We start from the raw sequence: 10,474 nt of genomic DNA, 5'->3' as shown, positions 1-10,474 counted from the left end.
GTTTTTAGCTTTTGTTACTGACTTATAGTGTCATTGAGAGCATGCTAGTGATCTCTGTGACTTCAATGTCCAATAAGCTATAGGGCTGTTTTTAGCTTTTGTTACTGACTTATAGTGCCATTGAAAGACACAAACTAGGGCTGTGAAGGTTTTGCAAATTGGTTGAATCACGAGCCAATCTACTCAAAGCACAACCTGGCTGGTTAGTTCAAGTGGTTTGAGTACTGTGATTTACAAGAAAGTGGTCGCAGGGTCAAGTCTTTTGGCTAACTGCCTGGTCTATGTGAACAATGGGAGTAGTGGTCGCAGGGTCAAGTCTTTTGGCTAACTGCCTTGTCTATGTGAACAATGGGATCTCACTTGATGTTTTCAATTAGGTCAAGTTGCCATGACAGCACAATTTTCTCTTAACTTGTTACCCCATCTCTCTTTAGTGAGACAATGGGATCTCACTTGATGTTTTCAATTAGGTCAAGTTGCCATGACAGCACAATTATCTCTTAACTTGTTACCCCATCTCTCTTTAGTGCAAGTGTTAATTCCATATGGTGTGTAAGTGTTAATTCCATATGGTATTGAACTGCCATGCCTCTCTCCTCTCTGTCCACAGTATTAGAAGAAAAGAAGTCTTAGGTTAAGTTGCCATAACTGTAATGAGTTAATTTACCTTAGGCACCATAAAATGTCCTCTCTGTCCACAGTATTAGAAGAAAAAAAGTCTTAGGTTAAGTTGCCATAACTGTAATGAGTTAATTTACCTTAATCACCATAAAATGAAAAGAAGAGAAATCTTTATAACATGCATTGCCAAAAAACAATTTACCCACGGTACAATTATCTCTCAACTTGTTACCCATCTCTCTTTAGTGAAAGTGTCAAGTCCACATGGTATTGAACTGTCATGCCTCTCTCCTCTGTCCACAGTATTATATTGTTGAAGTTAATGAATTTTTAAATGAAATAGAATTAATCATCATTAAAAATGTTAGAACCGTAAAGGAAAAAGTATTCTATATTGTTCATAATTAGTAAACTAAACCAATCATTTACCTTAAAACCATTATTTATTGAAACGATTCTGGTTTGGTATTGACATATGAAGCGAACTTCTATTCAATCGAATAATCTGTCATGGTTGGTAGAGTTTGGCTCTTTTACTTTTAAAAGATGATGGTAAGTAATAGAAAAATATAAAAATTATGAGTTATTTGTATGTAAAGGGAAGATTATTTTATTATGCAAATAGGTTAGGTTCAATTTAAGATGAATGCAAAGCTTTATGATGATGCAAAGGAAGTCTTCTTTAAATATATGAGGGAAGAGATTTAATCTTATAAAAATTTTCTTTATTTATTATTATATATATAATTTTTATAATTAAATAAATTTAAAGTATTTTTATAAATTAACTTAAATTAATTTAAGTGAATAAATTTTGAAGACAATAAGCTAAATTGCAATAATAGTAAGCTATTTCATTGAGACTTGATTTAGATTCTATTAAATGTAAATTTAAAATTAGTGTAGATTAATTAAGATAATTAATTTTTAGATTCTATTAAATGTAAATTTAAAATTAGTGTAGATTAATTAAGATAATTAATTTAAGTAATAACTATTAATAATAACCAATAAGAACTATTTTTATTAGTTGACAATTAAGTTACAATACATTTTGTCAATTCTTATTACTAGTTCTAGATTTATCTTAACTTTGGATCTTACTCCATTTCTTTTCACTGTAAGAAAGATTATAAATATAATTATTAATTTTATGTTGTTTTTTTTTTTTTTTTTGTTTTATGTAATTTTGACAAGTTAAAATGGTTTATTCATTATTTATTATTATAATTTTTTTTTAATTTTTAATTTTTATTTTGACAGAGTTAAAACAAAAGTTATGGGACATTATATCTTCACCATATTTATATGCTTTTAGATTTAATTTAAAAAATGTTATAAAATAAAATTAAAATAATTTATTTATAAAATATTTTGATTTTGAAATAAGTTATGGTTTTTGGGCATGTGGTATTGATTGACTTGTGGTATTGGCCCATAGTATTGTAGCAAACTTATTTACAAGTTAATAATATCCATAATATAATGGAAATGAATATACAAATATACATGGTTAAGAATCTTGTTATATTGTATGTTTATTGTAAATATTAAATTTTTATGTTCTTATTAATTAAATTTAAGAATTAGACTCCATAGGATGTAAATTTAAAATTAATTTAGATTGACTAAGATAATTAATTCAAATAATAAGATTTTTCATAGTTAAGATGAGTTAGCCTATATTTAGGGATAATAATCAATAATAATTAGTAATAACTATCCTTATTAGTTGACAACTAAGTTAAAATACATTTTGTGAATTCTCATTACTACACATATGAGTTATGACCAATTTAGATTCATCTTAAGGCTCAAATCTCTTTTCATTGTAAGAAAGATTTGCATCTCAAGATATATTTTATCTCTCTTGACACTTGGTAGATCCAGAGTTAAGATACGTCTAGAGTTAAGATAGATCTAGGTTAGTTCATCTTGTCTTGAATATGAACCACACTAGATTGTTTGAAAGACTTATAGTTTTTTTATGTGATTTTTATTGAAATATCTCTCAACATTTATAAATATAATTATTAATTTTATGTTAGATCTAACTAATGTGGTCCATCCTCATAACAAGGTGAAGAATATATCTTAAGGAATAAATAACATGGATGCATCATTGCCCATTGCCCAAAATTCGCTATTGAAAATTAGCCGTTGGTAAATTAGTTAATAAGGTAAGTAAAATATTATTTAAAAAATAGAGATAAGGAGTTATCTATTAAAATATTATATATTTAGTTAAAAACTGGCTGTTAGGAATAAATAAATATAAAATATTTTATTCTAATATTCTAATATTTAATTATTTAATAAGGTAAGTAAAATATTATTTAGAAATCCAAGGTAAGGAGTTATCTATTAAAATATTATATATTTATTTAAAAAATAGCTGCGAGGAATAAATAAATATAAAATATTTTATTCCAATATTTTAATAATTAATTAATAAGGTAAGTAAAATATTATTTAAAATCCGAGGTAAAGAGTAATCTATTAAAATATTATATATTTAGGAGTAAATAAAATAATTTATTCTAATGTTCTAATAATTTTATGTTATTTTTCTTTGCTTTATGTAATTTTGACAAGTTAAAATATTTTATTCATTATTTATAATTATTAATTTATTTATTTTTATTCTATTTTGACTGAGTTAAAACAGAAGTATGGGACTTTACATCTCCCCCAGATACAATTTTTAAAATGTTATAAAATAAATTATTTTGATTTTGAAATGAGTTATGCTTTTTGGCCCTGTGGTATTGATTGGCCTGGTATTGGCCCATAGTATTGTAACAAACCTATTTACAAGTTAATAATATCCATAGTAAAATGGAGATGAATATACATGATTAAGAATCTTCTTATATTGTATGTATTAAATTTTTATGTTCTTATTAATTAAATTTGGGAATCTTTATTTTCACAAGGACACTTCCCCCATACCTTTTTGCTTTTAAATTTAATTTAAAGATTTTTTTTTTTTTTTTTTTTTTTTTAACAAAGACGATTATAGTTTCTATTAAAAGAAATCCAAAGCCTGCTGGCCGGTTACATTTAGGAAGCCCGGCTGTCCTCAACATATAGAAAAACTGACTTCCTAACCTTAATGTTCTGAATCTTCTTAACTCCGTTAGACAATCCAATTTCCCGAATTTCCCCATGCTTGTGAATACAGACAAACTACTGAAGCAAAAGGCAGTAATACATGAGAAACAGAATTAAGGGATTGGATCCCAATCTTCAACCCCGTCTCTTATCCGGATGCCTGCAGGAAGGAGGACTGCTTTGTTGGCTTCCGCATCCGCTTCCTTATTATTCTGCCAAAGAATGTGGAAAAAATTCACCTAAAGAAAGGAACCAACTAGCTTCCTTATTCTGGCAACCACTCTTGCTAGCCGAAAGTCCCTCGGGGACGTGTTATCCACTAGAATTCAAATCAAGGATTGGGAGTCACCAAAAATATTGGCTTTCTCAATACCAAGAACCTGTAAATGCTTAAGACCCTGCAACAAAGCCATGGCCTCTACTTGCATATTGGCACTATGACCCAGACCCTAGGCATACCTATTCTCAATGCAGCCATTCACATTCCTGATGACACCTCCAGCCCCAGCAATTCCCAGATTGCCTTTGGCGGCCCCATCAAAAAACAAGGAAGAACTGTCACAATTGTGGAGCCACTTGCAGAAATCGCCCTCAGCAAGCCTGATCTGCCAGTTTTTCGTAGTTTGGAACTGTCTCTCATCCTCAGAAAACTGAAGGCCAAGTTTTCTCCCCCACGCCAATTCTTGAGGATTTAAATTTTTTGTTTCCAACTTCTCAAATTTCTCACCAAGAAATTCCTTGAGCAGGCCGTTGGCTTTTGACAAAACAAGGTTACCCTTTTGCGCTTTCTCTTGAAAAATTCTGTGGTTGCGCTCAATCCATATTTGCCAGAAAATGAATTTTGGGTAAACCATCCAAGCTGCCTTGAACCAGTTGTTTTTGGGGAGTTTTCCGGGATAGAGGTGAGCCCAATCAGCGAAGTAACCAACAATCAAATTTGGCAAATGAATAGAAGATCCCCATGAGGAAAACACGTCAGCCCATATACTCTTGGCGAACCTACATTCAATCAATAAATGAGTGGCATTTTCCTCATTTTCCAGGCAAAGATTACATTTAGAAGGGTCCAAGAAGCCTTTCTTTTTAAGTCTATCCTCAGTTAAAATGCTGTTGTGGCACAACAGCCAGCTGAAAAAATCAATTTTTGGCACACATTTCTGCCTCCAAAGTCCTCGCCAAGTCGCTGGGCAATAAGGAACGTGGGAATTTTTCTGAGTTGTGCATAGCCTTGTGAAACAGTATAAGAACCAGTTAGAGAGCCCCAACCTCTCTTGTCTTGTTTTCTGATGCTCATCAGACTCATTCCTTTCAACTTAGTCAGCAGGAAAGACCATGCCTGATCCAGAGCATTCGGCATTTGAGGCTTCTTCCAACCTGCCCACGAATTATCCTTCCAGCTAGATATATCCCACAATGTTTTGATGCCTCTGTTTAACGTCCATCTTCGAAGTTCAGAGAGCTCTTGGACTTCACCCAAAGGTTCTTCGCTCATGATTTTATCAGTCCAAATATTAATAAGCTTGCCATTACCCGGGATCCAATAGGAATGCTTTTGTATCAATGGTAAGGCCTGCATGCAAAGCCTGTGAATTTGAGAACCTTTACTAGTGTGGGTGAGGTCATCCAAGCTTTGTAACCTCTGACCCCTAAAATATTTCTTCCATAACGCCTTTTGAGCCCAGCCCGGTTTCGGAGCTATTTGTCTCCACAGAATCTTAGCCCCCATAGCAATATTTTGAGTCCTCAGGTCCTTGAAGTTTAGACCTCCTTCTAGCAGAGGTTTGGCAACTTTGTCCCAACTGACAAGGGGGATTTTCCTGTCATTTTGCTTGCCTCCTTTCCAAAAGAACCTTCAAATCCAATCCTCCATCTTCTTGAGGATGCTAGAGGGAGCCAACATGGCCGAGAAACGGAAGATGGGCAGGCTGGTAAGGACAGATTTAATAAGCACTGTCTTCCCAGCTAGATTCAACCATGAGAAGCCCCAAGACTGAATTTTTTTCTTGAATTTCTCGACCATTGGGAGCCAATATTTACTGGAGTGCCTCCTTTGGAAGATAGGAAGGCCCAAATAGATGAAGGAGTTCCAAGAAGTAGAGCCAGCGAAACCCAAACATCTGGAAATTAAGGAGAGCTCGCTGTTGGAGATATTCCAGCCATAAAAATGGCATTTCCCTTCATTTAGTTGGCTGCCCGAGGTATCACAGAAATCTTCCATCACTTTTCTGAATCTGGAGGCAGAGTATATGGAGGCAGCACCCAGCAAAAGAGAATCATCAGCGAAAAATGCATGATTAATATCCTTGACACCTCGGGCAATCCTAAGGCCCATAATTTCTTGGTCCACCTGGCACTTTTCTAAATAGAAACTCAGAACTGAAGATTGCAAAACAAAAAGAAGAGGAGAAAGAGGACAACCCTAGAGCAGTCCTCTAGAGGCATTAAAGAACTCCATTGCTCTTCCATTCACTAGAGGGGCAATCCAGGGCTCAAAGATGCAAGGTCGGACCCATCTGATAAACTCTTGACCAAACGCAAAATTGTGCGTTACGTCAAAGAGAAACTTGTGACGAACTCGGTCAAACGCATTAGTGAGGTCCAACTTGATCACCATACCTTTTTCTTTCCGCTGCAAGCTAGAATGAATCGTCTCTTGCACAAGGATTATGTTGTCCACGATCTGCCTACCCTGAACAAACCCCCCTTGGTTTTCAAGAATCATGAAGGGCAAGAGGACCTTCAATCTATTGGCAATCACTTTTGTTATAAGCTTGTAGCCAATGTTGCATAATGAAATCGGTCGAAACCTGTTAAAGGTGCTGGATCCCTTCTCCTTTGGAATGAGGGCGAGAAAGGCAGAATTTGTGCTTCCGCCAATTTTCTGGCAGCTTTGAGATTTGGATACCATTATGTGCAGATCCTTCTTCACTATTTGCCAACAGACTTGGATGAATCTAGTAGTGAAGCCATCCGGACCTGGGGCTTTGTCCGACTCCATTTCATAGAGTGCAACCTTTATTTCTTTTCTAGTGACTTCAACTTCCAGCTATTGGTTCATGTTTGAAGAGATCTTGGGGGGGACAACGTCCAAGAACATAGTGTCTTGTCGCATTACCTCGACTTCACTATATAGATTCTCAAAGTGGGAGAAGGCAGCCCCTTTGATACTAGTAAAGTCCTTGTGGGTAACTCGATCTTCTTTTATTTCAGAAATTGTGTTGAAGGACCTTCTAGCTTGGGCCTGCTTGTGGAAGAAGGAGGTATTCTTGTCTCCCTCTTTCAACCATAGGCTACGAGATTTCTGCCTCCAATATTCTTCCTCTTGCAAACAGGGTTTGTGGAATTTTTGCTATAGATTTCCTTCTATGACTGCCGATTCCTTTGTGAGTTCCTCCTCTTCCATCTGTAGTTGATGCTTCTCAAGGGAGGCATGGGCCATCCTCCTTTCATCAGCCAGATTTGGAAGAGTTTTGGCCCAGCTCTTCAAAGCAGCCTTTACTCTTCTTAATTTTTCTTCCCATACAAAGAAAGGAGACCTTGTGACAGGCTGATTCCAGCTCTCTTTGACCTTGTCCATGAAGTCTGGATGCCTTATCCATAGAGCACTGAATCGAAAAGGAATGGGCCCAAAATTTCTATGTGCTGAGAGTTCCAGCCTTATGGGCCTGTGATACGAAATACTGCATGGCAAAATGAGCATCCTAGCTTCTAAACCAAGGAGAAGATAGGAACTTTGAATAAGAAATATATCTAATCTCGTGGCAATATGGCTAGGGCCAATTCTTTTATTTGACCAAGTATACTTACCTTTCAAAGGCTTGATGTCGAGCAGATCCCAATCTTGCATGATGTCCTCCACCCATTCCCTCATTGGATCTCTTACTATGCTGCCACCTCTCTTCTTGGAGGAGCTTAAGGTTATATTCAGATACCCTGCGATAATAATATTTCTCAACTTTTCTTCCTCAACCATGAGTTTGATTGAGTACCAACACTGCTTCTTTTCCCCTGTGTTTATCGGCACATACACATTAAACAGGCTAAAGGCCTCCCTTGTTTCTCGGCTTATGAGTTGCATAAGTTGCCAATGTGTATTCTGCCTTCCATTGACCAATTCCAATTTGTCTTCATTCCAGAGAACCCCCAACCCTCCCGATGCACCTCGGGTTGAGACAGCCTGCCCTCCACTTTTTCTCCAAAGGTTCCTGCTTACTTGGAGGAAGCTCTTCCCCTCCATCTTAGTCTTTTGGACCAGAAGGATGTCTGGGGTTTCTATTCTAATCAAACTTCTCATTGCTTCCTCTTTTTGCTTGCTCCCCAACCCCCTGCAATTCCAGGAGACAATATTCATTATTTACCTTTCTGAGAATGGGTGGCCCCTTTGGGCCCCAGTCCATGGCTTCTTGTAATCTTTGGTGTCTTTGCTAGCAGCTTCTCCAATGTTGGCTGGCTGCCTTGGAGTTTGTCTTTATATGTTTCTCGCTCTCTTTTTTCTCAGTCAGATTTCCTTCCTCTTGTCGATCTATGGGACATTGTTTGGGAGTCTCCTATTTCTCCTTCCTCCTTAGATTCTTCCGAATCTAGGTCTTCCTCTTCCATATCTGTAACCTTTTCCTTAGGGCTTACTACTGTGCTCTCACCTTGCCTGGAATTTTCAAGAATCTCTTTCTCATTTGCCTCCTTCTGCTGCTGTTCTGTTTCATGCACTTCAGTTGAGGTAGAGGAAATAGGGGCGAATCCATTCTCTTGTGCCTTTGGTTGTCCTTGGCCACTAGAAGAAGGCTGCAGCCCTTTTCCTTTTGTAGCTCCAGGAGGGCTTGAGGGTTTAGAGTTAGCCCTTGACCTTTTGACTTGCTTCCTTCCTTCTTCCTTTCCTTGCGCCGCCTCTTCATTTTTTGTGCAGTTCTTGGCAAAATGTCTGTATTCCTGACACTTGTGGCACTTGAAAGGAAGCTACTCATAGTCAAGTTTTTGCACGAGTCCAGCTTCCTACATTTATCTTTATAGCCTCCGGCAGTCCCACTTCTAGATCCACTTCGACACAGATCCAAGCGCAGTCATATTGATCCTTGGTGTTTGCGTGATCTATGAATTTGCCCAGTGCGTTACCTATATGTTGGAGGGAGTCCCAGTTCCAGCAATGCACAGGAAGATTCGGAAGCATGCACAGGAAGATTCGGAAGCATAGAAAATTTTAGGGGCGAATGTTCGCCCTTTGGTGAAATTAAGGGGTTTTAAATTTTTAGTGGGGCAATATTTTGTATCATAGTACAATTTTACAAATCACCTCAAATAGCCCACCTTATTTTAAGGGAGAGGGTAAAAAAGGTAAATTTAGCCCTTGAAATTAGGAGTTACAACCTTCCATTCGCCCATTTTCAAGAATAGATTTTATTTAAGTGAATCCATTCGCCCATTTTCAAGAATAGGTTTTATTTAAGTGAATCCTATGGGCCAAAGGCCCAAATACCATATTTATAAAAGAGGTATGGTAAATTAATAAAAATATAAATAAATGAGAGGTATGGTAAATAAATAAAACATTTTTTATATTTACTCCATAAGTCACCTTATATACATGCAAGGGTGTAAACAAATAAAAATATAAGTAAAGTGGAGGTATGGTAAATAAATAAAAATATAAATAAACTAGACGCATGGTAAATAAATAAAACTTTTTTTTATATTTAGTCCATAACCCTCGTTCTATTTATGAAGGCTCAAGAAAGAGGTTTTATTTAAGTGAATCCTATGGGCCAAATACCATATTTGTAAAAGAGGTATGGTAAATTAATAAAAATATAAATAAACGTGAGGTATGATAAACAAATAAAACATTTTTTTATATTTACTCCATAAGTCACCTTATATTTACGAACACTCAAAAAATGTGTTATATTTAGGTGAAGCCTATGGGCAAAATACTATGGGACAAATAACATGGACTAGATTGTTATTAATACCATGCAAAAAAACATTATTAACCCTAATATTAGTATTAATAAAAATAAAAATGGCACATGGTATTGACCCATGGTATTCACCAAAATGGCACATGGTATTGACCCATGGTATTCACCTGCAATGTATCCTATTTAAATGGGGGAATTAAACCATCATAGATCCATCTTTACTCTGGATCTACTAACCCCTGAGAGGTATCAAATATCGTGATATGAAAACTAGCATAGAGTGAAAAAATATTTGATTCGAACAAGAGTAAAAATGGATGTTGTAATTTAATGTATGTTAAACATTTTAGCTTGGTTAAAATAAAAAATAAAATAAAAATCAACTATTAATTTTATTAATTTTTATAAATTACTAATAGTAATTTTTAAGCTCCAGGTTTATGATAACCCATGGTATTGACCCATGGTAATACCATGGTATTCATGTGAGCATAGACTATTTAAAGGGCAAATTCTACCGTCTTAGATCCATCTTAATTCTGGGTCTACCAAGTGCTCAGAAGGATAAATAGATTTCATCCCCCTAAGAGTGGTAGATGTGGAGTTAAGATGGATATAGGTTGGTTTTTATGATAATGAAGATATTAAATAGACTTAGGAAATTATATTGTAAAAACATCTTAAGGTGAATGGTTAAAGCATAGACATTGGACAAGTATATTTGTATACTTCTGTTTTAAACTGAAACAAATCCAGGGCTAAAAGGAATGGATTGATTGCACTAGTCATCCTTCTATAACTTTACAACATATGCTGGAGTAAACAGA

At 35.5% G+C, this 10,474-nt stretch overlaps 1 protein-coding gene across 1 annotated transcript; it reads right to left on the bottom strand.

Moving 5' to 3' along the window:
• Positions 1 to 5,587: 5,587 nt before the first annotated feature.
• On the bottom strand, positions 5,588 to 6,067 carry LOC149144614 (uncharacterized). Its single transcript, XM_089452210.1, has one exon. It carries the CDS (start codon positions 6,065 to 6,067, stop codon positions 5,588 to 5,590), a length of 480 nt encoding a protein of 159 aa, XP_089308336.1.
• Between the last annotated feature and the right edge of the window lie 4,407 nt (positions 6,068 to 10,474).

The sequence above is a fragment of the Pinus tabuliformis genome, chromosome X, assembly GCF_031772625.1.
Source record: "Pinus tabuliformis cultivar Carrire ecotype Pingquan chromosome X, CPIR1, whole genome shotgun sequence".
Taxonomy (NCBI): domain Eukaryota; kingdom Viridiplantae; phylum Streptophyta; class Pinopsida; order Pinales; family Pinaceae; genus Pinus; species Pinus tabuliformis.
This window is presented reverse-complemented; position numbering and strand designations above follow the sequence as displayed.

Excerpts from the sequence above, each read along its gene's own strand:
- LOC149144614 (XM_089452210.1), bottom strand. The coding sequence starts at position 6,067 with ATGGGCCTTAGGATTGCCCGAGGTGTCAAGGATATTAATCATGCATTT.